The sequence below is a fragment of the Vigna umbellata genome, chromosome 2 (genome assembly GCF_029865625.1).
Source record: "Vigna umbellata cultivar VRB3 chromosome 2, Vumbellata_1.0, whole genome shotgun sequence".
In the NCBI taxonomy this organism is placed as follows: domain Eukaryota; kingdom Viridiplantae; phylum Streptophyta; class Magnoliopsida; order Fabales; family Fabaceae; genus Vigna; species Vigna umbellata.
This window is the reverse complement of record NC_142166.1, coordinates 45,021,905-45,038,383: the sequence shown is the minus strand read 5'-3', so window position 1 is coordinate 45,038,383 and position 16,479 is coordinate 45,021,905. Positions and strand designations below refer to the sequence as shown.

Here is a 16,479-nt window from a genome sequence, read left to right as displayed (position 1 = left end):
CGTCCTGGAAAATAACCTTTTTGTTGCACTAGATGCACTCTTTTTTGTTGTTGCCTCCTCCAAATGAAACCCCTGGTAGCCATGTCAACACAATCACACATTTACTGTGGAAGTTGTTGAATCTGCATACTTTAGTAGACTAAATTCCATGCATAACCTGTGACATTATCTCATCTACCAGTTCAAACAAACAAGTATAGACTTTGCATCAGAAAATTTCAGCTAATATAGTTGTACCCTTTCTCAAGATCAACCTCAGACCACATCACCAAGGTGGAGGAATGTTTTTTTCAGCATGAAGAACGTGTGGGCTTCACTTTTGAATTTTGAAAAAAATGGTTTATGAAATATATTAAATTAAATATACTCTCAAATATTTTCCATTATAAATGGATTAGCTTTTAAGAGGAGTGTCTGTTTTAACTTTTTAAAGATTTTATTTCATTTCATTTTATGCAGTCTTATTATATTAATATTTTAAATAATTTTTAGTATTTTTTTTACAATATTTTTATTAAATTGCAAATATATTATTTACAAAAATGAAAATGTTGTTTTATTTTAACGATCCAGATTTTTATTTAACTCTTTATGAAGCCATATTAGCACTTCTGTACTAAAGTGCAGAATAAATCATGTATGTACCTGTTACATAGGACATACTTTTAGAAGGTATTGGGGTAAATAAAAAAACGTTCAAATGAGCAGTACAGAACATAAAAATTCCTGTGACTTGAAAGCATGATTAAGTTTAAAAAAAATTAAAATATCTTAATTAGTTTTTAGTGCTTTATAAATGTTGCTGAATTCCAGAATCATTTCCACAAGACTTGAATAATAAGAGGTCTTCATATTAGATTATTTTATATGATATAAAATTCAAAATACTTATTACCATTTTTCTTTTTTATGATGTATATGAAGTGTAGATTTTTTAAAACTTTTGCATTGGAGTAAAAATTAAAGGAAAATCTTGAAATTGATTCGTGAAACCGAAACCATGCAGACACAACTATTGAAAAGCTCTGTTCAATTCCAATTATAATATCTGAATATATATATATATATATATATATATATATATATATATATATATATATATATAAGTTTGTTAATTCACGTAAAGTCTTTAACAAGGTGTACCAGGTATTAAATTAAAAAAAATCTCTATTAAAAAAAATACTGTAAATCTAATATAATTTTAAAATTTAATTTAAAATAAAAAAATAAAAGATAGTTATTTATCATCCATAACTTCATAGTTATTACCAACTTGTACTCGTTATTTTTTTTTAAAAGTAGTTGTTTATCATCATTACTTCATATTTACAGGTGTATTAGTTGTTTTTTAAAAATGAATGGATCATTAATGTCAGATTTACAGGTGTATTAGTTGTTTTTTAAAAATGAATGGATCATTAATGTCAGACAACATCTTGATAACAGATTTCTTTTGCAACTTTATTTATATTTTTAATAACATATAAAATAATATGTATTAATCACTTCTAAAATAATATGGATTAATCACTTCTAAAATCTCACATTTTATGTAATCACATTCACACATAGTATTCGTGTAATAAGTGATTTTCTCTTATTATTAATAACTTGAAAATGGACAAAAACTATTATTAAATTAAAACAAATCCTCCATATTTTTATTTTTGTTTGTCGCAATTTTCGTAGAGGACATTTTTTATTCTTTCATTTATTTATTTAATAAATTTTTAATATAGGATTTTATAAAATTTTCATTTATTTATCTTTTAGTAAAAGTATAATTTTAAAAAGAATTAGAAAAATAAAGTTATACGTACTTTTCTCTTATAAATGATTTGTAATAAACTTTAATTGAAAATATTTCTTTAAACATATTAAACTTAAGAGAAAACTTATATAAAGAAATATAGGTACTTTAGTTATTATTCTTTAATTATATTTAACTGTTTTTTTTCTTAATAACATGTAAAATTTAATATTATAAAGTTTTATCTTTTTAGTAAATATGAGTATTTTTATGTTTCTATTTATAATTTTTTTTGTTCAACTGATAATCTAAATTTTTTATAATTTTCACTAAAGTTTCTGTAGTTGACTGTGTAATCTAACTATTATTTTACATTAACATTGTATACATCTCTACATTGAAAATAAAATAATGATTTAATTGAATTTTAATTATTTTTAATTAAGTTTAATAAAATAATGATTTAATTGAATTTTAATTAAGTTTCTATTTTATTTTTTTTATAAATTTTATTATTTTTATTTTAAAGTTTCTATTACAAAAGTTTCATTCTATTAATTATAATAATTTTTTATATTTTTCAATTGAGTTTTTATAATTAGTTAATATGACGAGACAAGTTGATTTTATATTATTAAACAAAACACTACAAAACTTAAACAATTGAATAAAAAGTGAAATTGTAAGAGCCTGAAAAAGTTTAAGGCCATTGTGCCCTATGTGGGGCAGCCAAGCCCATCAGCTTAAGGCCAGCTTAACCTTAGGAAGGGTCTCTCAGAATTCTTTTTCAACTTTCCTGAGCTCTTTCCTTTTCTCTCTCTAAAACCCTTGCCCTAAATGTTTTCTCGGCCTTCTCTCTAAATTTCCAACTCTCTGAATCGTTCAATCTTGGGTTGGAAGGTGCTCAGACGTTCACCACACCGAAGGCTTCCTTTTGAACCGATCGTATTTTCGTTTGGACGGGTAAGTCGTTTTTCCCTTCTCTTTCAATATCTTCGAACCTAAAGCATGCAACAGTACTGGTTGTACATTACTAGGGGGTGTCGTTTTCCTGTTTCTGCCAAATAAAGCTCTAAGAGTTGTTGCTGTCACCACTTTGGTGGTTTGTAGGGTTTGGATTGAGTTCGCGTGTGTGAGATACCCAAAAAGGGGCGTCCTTGTGAGCTTGGAAATACACTCTGAGGTAAGGGGGGCTAGTTATTTTGTTTGAAATTAATTTATGAGATTTATGCATGTTGAATCCTGAATTGGCGTGCTGAATTAAACTGTTATGTTCCTGTTGATGTACCTGTTGAGTATAAATTGGCTGGTGTTGTGATGCTGGAAATTGTGCATGTAAAAATGTATTGGTTGTAAGTTGTTATGATGTGAATTAGTGATTGTGGTTTTGGTTGGACTGAGTAATCTTTCAAATGTGATAAGTTTAAGGTTTGGGTTCTGTCAAAGGAGGGTTAGATGGAAGGTAAGGTAAGTATGCACTGTTCTGAGTAAATTGGTAGTAGTCCAAGTCAAATTAAGGGAAGTGACATAGTTATTTTGAGTAACATAGGTCTAGGGTGAGTTTACAGTGTTGAAACAGTTTGGAGGGATCAATTGTGACTTGTTGAGAGCACTTTGTTGGTAGGATAGAAGAATCTTAAAAACCTGAGTTGGCACATCCCTGATCATAGAGCAGCCCTGGCCTGGTCCAGTCAGTTGTGACTAGTCATATGTGCTGGCGTCGAAGGTGAGACTGATGCGTTCAGACATCTGATTCTTCTCCGATGACCAATTGGGTTAGGGAGATGTTGTTGAGGTGGAAATCCTGTGTTAGTCATGTTAGATGAGTAAAATGTTAAGAGAGTATTGTTTTTTTGGTCCTTTGAGAGGAACTGAGGTAGGGAGGTTGAGCATAGGTGGTCTTGAGTGCAATTGGATAGTGTGGCTAGCTTGTATGAGTCAATTAGAACAGGTTAGGGTCATAAAACTGAGTAAAGTCATGTTTAAAATGGTAGAATCAAAATTGGGTCCTTGGGTTGTTGAACTTGGAAATTTAAGTTGAAAACTTGGTAGTAATCACTTTAGAATAATGCTAAGAACGTTTATAATCATCTAGACAAGTTTAATTAGGTGTGATACAAGAATTAGGGGGGTTAGAAGTTGGGGAAAATAACTGAAAATGGTAAGGATTAGTGTGAGTGTATGATTCTGCAGAATTCACGTTCTGCAGATTCTGTAGTGTCGCTATGTAGAGGGTGCTCACTATCTTGGTAATTCGCTGTGCGAGTTGGTGCGCTGTGCGAATTACTAGAGGGTGATGCTCACTGTTTATGGACTCGCCATGGCGAATCCTGTCGCTATGCGACTGGTGGTGGTCTGGGATCACTACCCATTTAATTCGAAGAGCGAGTGAGATGCATAACGAGAGCTTTGGGGAGGTTGGTCTCTGTCTGAGTTCTCGCATAGCGACCTGGGTGTGCTATGCGAATTTTAGTTGTCCTGTTGTCAGGAAAATTCGCCCAACGCATCAAGGGGGGTGCGCTATGCGAATTTTAGCTGAAAAACACTCCCCTCGTCAGGAAAATTCGCTCAGCGCACCAAGGGTGGTGCGCTATGCGAATTTTTGTTGTATTGCCTTGCATTTTGGTGCGTTGTGAGACCTGGTTCAGTGAGTTTCATATTTTTCCACATCTGTTTGAGCTGTTTGATGTTGTTTGACTGCCAGGATGTATGTATATCCATATATTTGAATTGTGTGGCTTGAAATAATGTGACTGCAAATTGAAATGATGTAATTGAGTATGAAGTGGACATCTCAGGGCGAGATGATTGAAAGTGATGTGTGGGATGTTATTGTTGTTCTGTATAACTGTATGGAGCTTTGAACTGGTATGTCTATCCCTACACTCGAAGCACTGTTCATGCTCAAATAGAGGAGAGCAGTGTAAGTGGTGAGAGTAGAGGGAGGTCCTCGTCTATAGTCTTAGAGTTTAGACATAGACAGATGGGGGATTTACCTTGCATAGTGTTGGGGAGTGTCAGCTGAACTACGCAAGTGCAAAGACGACCAATAGTTCGACAGTTATACCAATCCGGATGAGTCGTGTTGAGTATTTGAATTATGGTTTAAAGGGTATGCTTTAATTGTTCTTTTATATGTAACTAAGCATGACGACATCAATTGATTGTATTATATGTTTGAATGACTTTTGCATGTCGTGTGAGGTTGAATAACATGCTTTTTATGTCTAGCTCACCCTTGCTTCTGTGTTTGTGTTGCTTGGGTATGTTTCTTTGGCGATGATCATCCACTTGGATGGGAGCAGATGTTGTCGAGGAGGTTCCCTTGGAGCAAGAGTTGGAGGATGCTGATGCTGCAGTGCAGTCTACTTAGAAATTTCCTATTTAAACGCTTGAAGTGTTGAATACTCTAAACTGTTTAAGTTTAAAATTTTGTCTTCAATTTGGATGACTGTAATTTTGTACTTAATTGTAAGTCATACTCTCACTGTTCTCTTTGTTTGGATGTTGACACCTATATTATATGATCGAGGTTATTATATAATTGGGATGTCACAGAAATTATCAAACCATAATTATATTAATGAAACTACATTGTTTTAATTTTTATTTTACCATTTACTTTATAAAATAAAACAATGTTGTTATTGTTATAAAGATAACTAGAGTTTTGCAACTTTTTTTTTTATTGTTTAAATATGTGGTGTTGTTTTTGAAATTGCAAAATAATATAGTCACTTCATCTTAATTGATGGTGGTGTTCTCAAATTTATAAAAAACTTAAAACCTTAAAACTTAGTCAATTCATTTTTATTTTCCATGTCTAGATAATAAACACTAATCTTGCAAAATAAGATGCACTACTTTACTTCAAGTGGAAAAAAAAATCAAATAGTATAAACTCGAAAACATATAAAAGTTTTAAGTAAACAGTAAAACAAATATTTTTAATAAAAACTTAATTAAAAACATATAAATTTATGAGAAATTTAAACTTAATTAAATTTAATATTTATAATAAAAATCAAATTACAAAAACAGAATTTTTAAATTTAATTGGAGAAAAGTATCTACTGTATTTATGAAATTTTATATAAATCTGTCCGATAAATAATTAGTCAATATTTAGTTAAATTATTTATATTTTTGTAACTAAAAACTACACAAAGTAAATAAATTCAGTCTTAAATTAATGATATAGTATCAATGTACTATTTAAAAATGAAAGAATTTAATTTAATATCTGAATATTAAAAAATTTCAAATCAATTTAATATTAAAACTTTATTACATAATAATATCTGATTTATTACTAAATCAATTCTTTAAACTATATTATAATTATGAAATAGTCCTAAAAACCTTAGCATGTATTTTTCATACATGTTTGCTACTAAATTGGCCATCCATTTTTTCTTATTGAGGGAAACAAACAAGCGTGCTAAATGGGTTCCAGACTATAGTATTATTGGTGGGGTCCATTATTTTAGGGTTTACTTATTGCAGATTTCTATTTTACTTTTTCATTCATTTCCGATCTACAAATCTCCCAACCCTATACATCAATTATTTATATTCTTTCTCGCGAAATCAAAGTCTCGGGAGACCGGGTACGATACTCTGTTCCTTGAATCTTGTTTAAGCTTTCTCAAATTTGTTCAAACGATGCATATTCAAATATATCAATCTCTTAATACTGCAGCTAAATTGTGTTTCAGGGTGCGGAATTCAGTATGCAGGTTCGTTTATCCTGGTATTTTTGTTTTTGTTTTCGTTGTCTGGTTAGAGTTTGTGATGGATGCAACTGTTGCGAGTAAATCTATCTGTGTGAATAGTAGATGGTGATGTGTAATTAATGTGAATATATGTTTTTTTATGGCGTGGGTTAGCTGTTGGACTAGGTGTTTTGAATTCAATTGGGTGGGTTGTTTGTACCTGGTTTTGGTTTTGATGCCATCATTTGCATTTGTCTTAAGGTTTATTCTTCAATAATAAGATGTTTGAGATTTTTTAAGTGCAGGCATCGAAGGCAAGGCTGTTCAAGGAGTACCATGAGGTGCAGCGAGAAAAGACTGCCGATCCTGATATTCAACTAGTCTGTGATGAATCTAACATTTTTAAATGGACGGCTTTTGTCAAGGTATGCTGAGTGTTAACCAGGACTTTGTTGATTACGACCTGTTTGTGATGATTCTCACATTTGTTTGTTTTGTTTACAAGTAGGGTCCCTCTGAGACTCCTTACGAGGGAGGGGTGTTCCAGCTTTCCTTTTCTGTTTCTGATCAGTATCCTCTACAGCCTCCTCAAGTCCGGTTTTTGACAAAAATATTTCATCCAAATGTTCACTTTAAGGTAGGATGGATCTGTCTGTTATGAACTAGCGAGTGTGATTTCTGAGGAAAATTACATTATCCTAATTTTTTCACAATTTTCACTGATGAATGGTTGCTGAAGTTTTCCAAGTGATGCATCGACTTAAAATTATTTATGGATTAGTTTGGTGAACGGAGTTGGAATTGCATTCAAAATTGTAATTCCAACTCCTATTCTGATTTGTTTGGAATTATAATTGCTATTCTGGTTGGTTTCAAGTTATAATTCCCATGTTTGGATTGTGTAAGGAATTAGAGATTAAAATTATAATTCTATGTTTAATTTGAATCCGTTTTTAGTCATATCTTTTTAATTAGGGGTATTTATCGGTAAGAGTGTAATGGGGGAGGTGAAGAGGGTAGCAATAACTATAGGAGTGGTGGTAGGGATAATGGGTATGGATGTGGCAACGGTGGTTATCAGTGATGGTAGGAGTGGCGGTAGTTATCAATGGGAATGGGGGATGTTGGTGGTAACAATGACTATGACAATTTTGACAATCAGAGGTGGTGGGGGTGACAGTAGAAATTCTTGATAGTAGTAGTAATGCCAATGACAACCACAATGATTGACTGGGGGTGCCATGGCAGAAATTGGTGGGAATGGGGTGGTGACGACATTGATGGGTGGTAGCTGGAGCAACATGGACAGCGGGCACAGCTGAATGGTGAGCATGAATTTAGGAATTGTAATTTAGAGGGTAGAGGTTAGAGGCAGAGATATGTTCGCTTTAATTATATTAGAATTCCATGGAATTGGACTTAAGAATTGTTGTTCTAGTTCTAGATGAACTTCTAAATGTCAATTCCAAATCGAAGCTCCTATTCCATTTCACTGTTTGGTGCTATTATGTGAATGTTTATAAATATGTGATGTTTATAAATGATGAGTGTTTGTGCTTGGTCTCAGATGGTTTAGTTTCCTTCCCAATGATGAAAAGACCAATAATGCTAACCTTTTTAGTTTAAGAAACCTAATGCATACTATTAATTATCCCCTTTTCAGTTTCACAACTAATTAGAAATTGAAAGCCTTTGATTTGATTTTAATTGCCTGTCAATTATTTTTTTTTTCTTTTTGTTCTGTTCTTTATATGTTAATAGATACATTTTTTTCTATTGGATTTGATATTCTTAACATTTCTCCATGAAAATTGGTTTAACATCTAGTAATTTTTCAGACTGGGGAGATTTGTCTGGATATCTTGAAAAATGCTTGGAGCCCAGCTTGGACCCTTCAATCTGTCTGTAGGGCTATAATTGCTTTGATGGCCCATCCAGAACCTGACAGCCCACTGAATTGTGATTCAGGTTGACAAACTTTCTCCTCTCTATTGTTTTCTCATTTGTCTCTTGTGTGGATCAAGAGTTTTTTTGTCCTATCTCTTTCCCCCAACTGACTAGAAAAACTGCAAGAAAGAAACTCGAATTCATTTGATACTCTGTTGTAGTGTACTTGGCCTTGATCATGGGATCTAATTAAATTATATTTGAGGGTTGAAAAAATGCGAAAGCACATTCAATTGTGCTTGAGAGAATGGATGGGAAGTTGGTGCACTAGAATCTGATGTTTCATTTGTTGTCTTTAATTGCTCGTGATGTATGAATTCACATGTATATCACTTGACTTTTGTTGTTGATTAAAAACTATCTACAAGAGCACTTTGGTATTTGTTGGGAAATTCAAGGATTTATTGAGATATTGATGGAAAACTAAAGAACTTCAAATCCTTAAGGTGTCAGCTCAGTCCAAAACTATGCCCTGATGTTTTTTTTTTCCATCTAATACGTTAACAAAGGTGAGGATGAAAAACTTGTAATAATGTTGACCAGGATGAAAGGAGATATTTTTTTCTGCCACTTATTTTGTTTATTGTTACAGGCAATCTTCTGCGTTCAGGCGATGTTAGAGGCTACCAATCCATGGCAAGAATGTACACAAGACTTGCAGCAATGCCAAAGAAAGGCTGAATGATTTTGTATGACTTGTTTAACAAGTTAACAATAGATACATCAGTTCTTTGGTATAATATTCATTTGTTTGAAATGTATACATTTTAAGACACGATATTGATTGTGTTGATGATGTGTGTTAAAGTAGTAGTAGTAGTGACTTGTACAGATTGTATCCGTTACTCCGTATATCTGGATTCATGCTGGAATTGATCTCAAATATATTCCAATAATACCTTAAATACTTTAGTTTTAAATAGCCTCATTTTGAACTTGCATTCCATAGTTTGATTCTCAACTATGCTGACGAGCTTGCAATTGCAAAAATTTGAGTCCAAAGCGTTTTAAAAGCGCCTGGATTATACTGAATCAACGGAATCACTTTTAATTGGTACCAGTAGAGGCTTTGAAATACTCTTTTAATAAAAGCGGTTTTTCTTATTGCTTTACCCTTTTTTGTGATTTTTTTTAAGTAACAGAGTGGATGTATTAAAAAACATAATGCTAGTAACTAATAATATTTACTTAATTGAATAGGTTTATATGGTCATTTATGGTTTTATTCTTCCAGTTTCATGGTTACAGGTTTTATATTCATGCAAAAAGAGGAAATAACTTCGTTTATTGAATGTGATAGGAAATGAAAAAGGACGATTAAGATAAAATAATTTCATATTAAAATTAGGAAATACATTTGATTAAACTTGATTGGATTATGAGTTTAAGAATAGACAAGAAAGAATAATGGTTACTTTTTATATTACAGAGAGTTTAAATTTATTATAATTATTATTTATAAAAACTAGTATATTTTATCATTTTTATCTTTAGACATAAAAAAATTATTCCTTATAGATAAAAACTCATTTCATAACGATTTAATATTTTGATATGAAAATTAAGATATAAAAATAATTTATAAGTTTTAAGTAAAATATGTTTTTTTAATAAAAGTACAATATTAAATTAAACTATTGGCTATAAAAGTAAAAATAATATATACAAAATTACCTTATTTATATCACATAAAAAAATTACTTATTTAAGTCTCTAAAAAATCTAATTATCTTAATTTAAATTGTATTTTAATGAGTATTCTCCAATTTCCATTTTAAAGAGGGACAGTGATTAAGAAAAATGACACTTAGAACAAATTTAAAATTAAAAGTACCAATCTTAGAAAATTGGTTGAAACCATAATCAGTCTGATTCAACATTTACTGTGAATCACAAGCAGAGATAGTTTTTTCTAACAAAATGGAGTATGTAGAACAAATAAGAACCATTTCTCTTTGGAGATATATCTAATGTAGGTACTGTAACGTTTTATGGCTATTAGAATTATCTTGAACTAGGAAGATAGATTTGATATGGAAAAAACATTTTGGTTTGTTCATATCATGGCAGATACAATCACAAAAAGAGAATTGAATGAGACAATGAGCCATAGCAAGCTAATTTATAATTTATGAACACATCTGATGCCACTAGCTAAGGCTTTAAAAACCTATCAAACCAATAATCAGATGATTCCTTCAGTTGTAATCTTGTTAATTGGTGTGAATCTTCGTATTAGGATACAAATAAAATTTCACATTAAATAAAACAAAATATGAACCTAAGTTTATATGCATATAAAATATTTTTATTAATTTATTAAAGTGATATAAAAAAATAAATTCGTGAGTACTTAATTCGAACAATGAAAAATGTCTAAGTGAATTATTAACTATCAGCCATTGCTACAAAACTAAAACATTTCTCATTCTGTCCTTTCAAAACATATTTCCAAACATACCCAAATAGAATCTCCAACTAACTGAGTTCTCATACCCACATTCTTAGTATCAACCGTCTTTCATTCATTTGAGAATATAAGCTTTCCAAAAAGTGTTTTTTACAATTTGGAAAGTCGGAGATGATATAAGAAGAAACTTGTAGTTGACATATTTTAACAAGGTGTATTCAAAATATGATTTCTTAATCGTATTATCCAAAAATATATGATCTAAGAGAAAAAAACAATGCAAATTTCACCATGTAAGTAAGTTTTTTTAAAATTAAGTTAGAACTACATCTATATTAATAAAGTTCTTAACTAAATAGGAAAAATATTTTGACAACCCGAATTCTGTATTATATCCATTTAACGTCTTCAAATAATAATAAAATATTAAATTAAAATAGAAAGTAAATCATTGAATAAAAATTAACAAACATGGTTGCGGATGATTGTATAAAATTTGGAGGTTTCAACTTATCACATCCAAAGCCGTAATGTTAATTTGAATAAAAACAATATTTTTTGTACAAAAATTAGTTCTCCTAAATCTTAATAACCATTATTCTTCGAGTCTAATTTTAGTTCACAATCACTGAAATAGTAGTCCAACTATTATTTTTATGTTTGGAACTCATTTATAAAGTTATTTGAATTAATTATGGTAATAAATAAGAGACTTGTATTATTAAACTGACTAAAACAACCACAGACAAATTGTAGAGAATAAAGTGAAGAGCTAAATTATCTTACAATTGCATACTTGACCAGTAAAAACAATTATAACTAGTTTAACGTCTAAATAAATTATATTAACTAATATAATTAAGATAAAAAATAATATTATAAATTGATATCGTACACTAAAAATTTAACCATTTTCATTAATATTTTACATATAATATTAAATTTAGTAATATAAACTAATAAATAACAAAATAAATAAAGTACTAAGATATACTATACTAAAATAAAATAGGTCAACATTTTAAGGATTTCAATTTTTAACTAATTATATTCTATGTTGTACTTTCTATTTGTTTATATTACATATAATTTTAATTATTATTATCATTTCTCAAAATTAATATATTTTATCATTTTATCTTCAAACACAAAACCTTTATTCCGTATACGTTACTTATACATTAATTGAAACCATAACAATTCTTGTTTATCTAATTTATCCGGAATCATTAAGAGACATATAAAATACGTTTGACATATAAAAAAAATTATTCATTATTTTTTAAGTTTAAAAGTTAACATATACTAAATTTTCAAATATAGACGAATTTGAATTTTACATCAAAATTCAAAAAATAAAAAATAAAATTAACTCAATATTTTACGTTGAACTAGAATAAATATTCTATTAGAAAAAAATATTTTGATTTGCCGTAAAGTTTTTTAATACACTTCTTATATGGTGTATCTATGTGTTCAATACATATTAAACATTAACATACATACAACACTCGTACATTAAATATCAATAAAGTGTTAAATTTAAAAGACATTATTTTATTATTATATAACTTTGATAACATCTTACATAGATAGACGTCCTACATTTAGAGATTACACAAGTGTTCGTTTTCAATGTGTATACCCAATAATCTAAAAGAGACAATGGAATGAAGCAATTAGTGAAGCATAGGAAGCTAATGTATAATTTATGAAGACATATGAGGACACTAGCTAAGGCTTCTTTAAAAAGCTAAAACTTCGTTTCCAATATGCGAACACGTCAACTAAGGCTTCAAAAACCTATCAAACCAATCAGATGATTCCTTCACTTGCAATCTGGTTAATTGGTGTCCAACTCCAGCTTCTGCAATAAACTGCATGTAAAAGCTACCAATCATTCTGATGAAGGAAGTCACTGTTATAATGAATATTTTTCTCACCAAAGTGACCAACAAATACCTTAAAATTATCTACACACTGAAAAGCTTGGTATGCCTGAATAGCCTTTGACCTTGTAACTTCCAAGCCTGCAACGGGACACTGTGGATCTTCCGCACCTACATTTCCCAAAACCCAACCAAATGTTTCAGTTACAAATATTCAAAAAATAATTAAATAGGGATGGATGCCTGCTTTATATATGAAAATGAAAAATGTCTTACCATTGATAATAAGCAATGGACGTGGTGCTATAGCTGGAATTGAATAGGGCGCATCAAATTCCGAAGTTAAACAAGGAGAAACATGATCAAATACCTTATCAGAAATATTAAATCATGTCATCAGTTTCTAGTATCCATTTTCCACAAGTTTAAAGTAATTCGAATAAATCATGTTTTGTTATACCAATAAATCAAAGCATAAAGAAATTGGAATTGATTGCAAACAAACTCGGCTGACCTTCTCCACTACTTCTTTGTCCATACGATCTTTACACAAATTATGACGACCCACTGCATCCAACAACATTCTTCTCACTTCACCATATAATTTTATTGGATGTTTATGACGAGTTGTTTTAAACTTCCTTAAAAAATTTGAAGAATTTATTAGATGTTCATATGAAATCATAAAACATGTGCTGCATACCTTCAAAGAAAATCTCCATACTATCAACTTGACCCTTCCATTTATCGTTGTCTATGGCCCATTGAAATCCCTGCAATATATAGGACATAAGTTTTCGGGTCGTTGTTTCAGAAACACAATTCTCTAAACAAAAACTCCATTCAATCATTCAGCAGTGTCACCCGAACAGCAATCAGAGGAACAACCACAGAATAGCGAGTATCAGCAACTGCTGCAAACCATGCATGAATTCCTGCATCATCCAATAATTATATATACAAATTATGAACCATATCAAACAAGTTCCTTTCAACATCTCTCAACCAACCTCCAAGTGATATTCCGGTGATTCCTATTCTAGAAGGATCTATATCCTCTCTTTCTGTTAGATAATCTGCCAATCTCATCAAGTCGCAAACCTGCTACAACATGAAATAATACACCATTATTTTTTAACCCAACAAATCAATCTTAAAACACTTTTTGGACCAAATCCCACTCGAGAACAGGCAATAACCCGTCACAGAATGATGATATCACATTGACAACCAAATAATCTTTAATTAATCTAATATTGAAGGTTTTAACTTATCACATCCAAAATGGTAATGTTAATTGATAAATAACAAAGAGATTGGTTATATTTATAATATAAAACAGTTTGGTTCAGTGATCTAATCACAAACTAATAAGTGTAATATAACAATTATTATCTAATCTCAAACTAACCAATACAAAACAATAATTTTAATAATGTCATGCTAACAGTGCATAATCATTAAAGTCAATAAGAAATTACCGGTTCATATATGAATGGCGACGTGCAACAGAACTCCACGCATAAGTAAGTGCCTGAGTATTTTATGTTTTTTATGGTAGAGTTGCCGCCAAAACAAATAAAAGAAAACATGGTTAGTTTTAAATTGAAAAAATATTATTTGACACATTTAAATTTTTTAGCATTATTCTTCTTTATTTATAGGAAAATGTTATTTGGACAACAAAAGTTTGACACAATTTTGACAACGGCGACGTGGCAGCTGTGCATTGGCTCAGTGAACCGGGGTGAGGGGTATTTTGGGTTTTTTCTGGTTTGTTTTCAATTTACTGAGCCAATGCACAGCTGCCACGTCGCCGTTGTCAAAATTGTGTCAAACTTTTGTTGTCCAAATAACATTTTCCTTATATATATAACTTCTTTTTAACTTTCCAATCTTAATATGTAAGCAAAAGAGAGTCCATTTCTTTCTATGTATATGAACAACACAGCAAACATAAAAATAATATCTTTTTATAGATAAATCAGTTCTCCTAAAGTCTAACCATTATTCTTCAAGTCAAATTTTTTGTTAACAAGTTTTTGATAATTTTAATATAAGTTAGAATAATACCTTTTTATTTTAATAAATATTAAAATAGTTAATCTTTATTTATTTTATTTATTATTATTGTTTCAAAAAATAGACACAACTCATACGTTTTTTCTTGAGAAGCACGTACATCTCTATAGGCGTGTACTGTGTACGTGGCACGTTCTCCATGGTAACATGCATCCACCGCAACGGTTATATATCCCCGCGAAGCATACGCCTAAAACCAGAAAAACAACATACTATAAAAAAATGATTATTATTATAATAATTATTGAAATAATAAAAAATATTAAATTATATAATAAATTTCATAAAAAGTAATTACGAAATTAAATAGTTTTATTATAGATAATGTATATATTTTATATGTGAATATTTCTTTTATTATAAAGAGTTGTTTAAATTTAAGAAAAAATAGTAATGTATATATATACAAAAAGGTGTAGGAAACAGCAACAACCTTAAGCAATGGACGGAAGAACTCTTTGTTTTTATTCATATCGTGAAGAAAAACAACCGCTGGCCTTTTCTTATGGTCATCGCTTTCCTTTGGTTTATAAATTAACACCGGCACCCATGGTATCCTTCTTCTGGATCTAATATCCTGAGATCCAAAATCAATGAACCAAAACATCAAATCAGAATAAGAACTCCCAAGAAAAAGAATTAATTACTGACCAACCACAAAATCAGGAGCGTCGGCGAAATCCTCCTGAACCACAAAATCAAATCATTAACAAAAATACCGATTCAAAATTCAACTCCTAAGCAATTGATTAGTGACCTACCTCATCACCAGATTCACTACCTCGGTTCCAGTTCATAACCAAGTAGAAGTTCTCCTCCTGAAGCAACTCTTCAAGGTTCTCTCTGTCCACCTTCGGACACGATTCCATTATCTCCATCTATAATTTTCAGCCGATTCAACCACCAAGACATTGAAAATTAAGAAATAAACAAAAAAACAAGCAAAAGACGTTGCAAATGTCAATAATCACAGTACCTCTTCCTTCGTCGGAGGAGAGTTTTCATAATAAGGAGACACCACTTTCCTGTAATGACGAACCTTGGGAGGAACTGATCAAGCATCACAAATAAGAATGAGATTCAATTAAACGAATCGTTGAGAGATTGTGAAAGTTAACTAGCGAAGTCGATTCTTATACATTCACATTCTCGTCTATTACTCCAACGAATTTCTCGAAGGAGCTTGAATCGAAGCTTGCTATGAGCTTCTTCAATGGCTTCTTTTTCCGCCATTTTTGTTTGGGATTTAGGTTGAGAGTGAGTTTGGGAGACGGTTCTTATAATTACGAGACTTTGACAGTTGGGTTGTAATGATTGAATGTTGAAATTGATGATGAGCATGTGTCAGCTGACCCAAATAATATGGATGAAAGGAAAAATATTAGGTTAATCAAAGGCTCAAGATTATGATTATTATTATTATTAGTCTATGGCTTAATATATATCCACACATTTTTTTGTCGAGGGTGACGGGTCAAAATTATCAGAATTGTGTCTCTCTTGTCCCAATAGTCTATTAGTTTTTTTTCCCTTCCAACAACTTTTTTGGATTAAATAATAAAGTAGACTTTCGGATAAATAAATTTGAATTCACAAGTAAAATTCAATTTTTTAAACTCATTCATATAATGTTTAAAAGTTCAAATATATTTTATTTAAGATAAAAGTATCATCGCAAAATATAAT

General features: G+C 30.5%; 1 protein-coding gene and 1 pseudogene across 3 annotated transcripts; one reads left to right on the top strand and one right to left on the bottom strand.

Annotated features, from left to right (window-relative positions):
• The first annotated feature begins 6,221 nt into the window (after nucleotides 1–6,221).
• Nucleotides 6,222–9,332, top strand: PEX4 (peroxin4). 2 transcript variants are annotated; one of them, XM_088107033.1, is made up of 6 exons: nucleotides 6,222–6,360; nucleotides 6,469–6,489; nucleotides 6,771–6,890; nucleotides 6,974–7,102; nucleotides 8,304–8,433; nucleotides 9,005–9,332. In XM_088107033.1, exons 2-6 carry the CDS (start codon nucleotides 6,484–6,486, stop codon nucleotides 9,091–9,093), a joined length of 474 nt encoding a protein of 157 aa, XP_087963159.1. In that variant the 5' UTR covers nucleotides 6,222–6,360; nucleotides 6,469–6,483; the 3' UTR covers nucleotides 9,094–9,332. The 2 variants fall into 2 exon arrangements, with proteins under 2 accessions (XP_087963159.1, XP_087963160.1); XM_088107034.1 differs by having other exon boundaries at nucleotides 6,262–6,360; nucleotides 6,453–6,489.
• Nucleotides 9,333–12,358: 3,026 nt separating this feature from the next.
• Nucleotides 12,359–16,167, bottom strand: LOC148204096 (uncharacterized; annotated as a pseudogene). Its single transcript, XR_015784393.1, has 14 exons — nucleotides 15,933–16,167; nucleotides 15,770–15,843; nucleotides 15,555–15,671; nucleotides 15,449–15,478; nucleotides 15,227–15,370; nucleotides 14,894–14,983; nucleotides 14,193–14,245; nucleotides 13,722–13,812; nucleotides 13,576–13,646; nucleotides 13,415–13,484; nucleotides 13,226–13,278; nucleotides 12,988–13,081; nucleotides 12,785–12,882; nucleotides 12,359–12,699 (listed from the first exon to the last, which is right to left on the bottom strand). The product of XR_015784393.1 is annotated as an uncharacterized LOC148204096 (transcript).
• Between the last annotated feature and the right edge of the window lie 312 nt (nucleotides 16,168–16,479).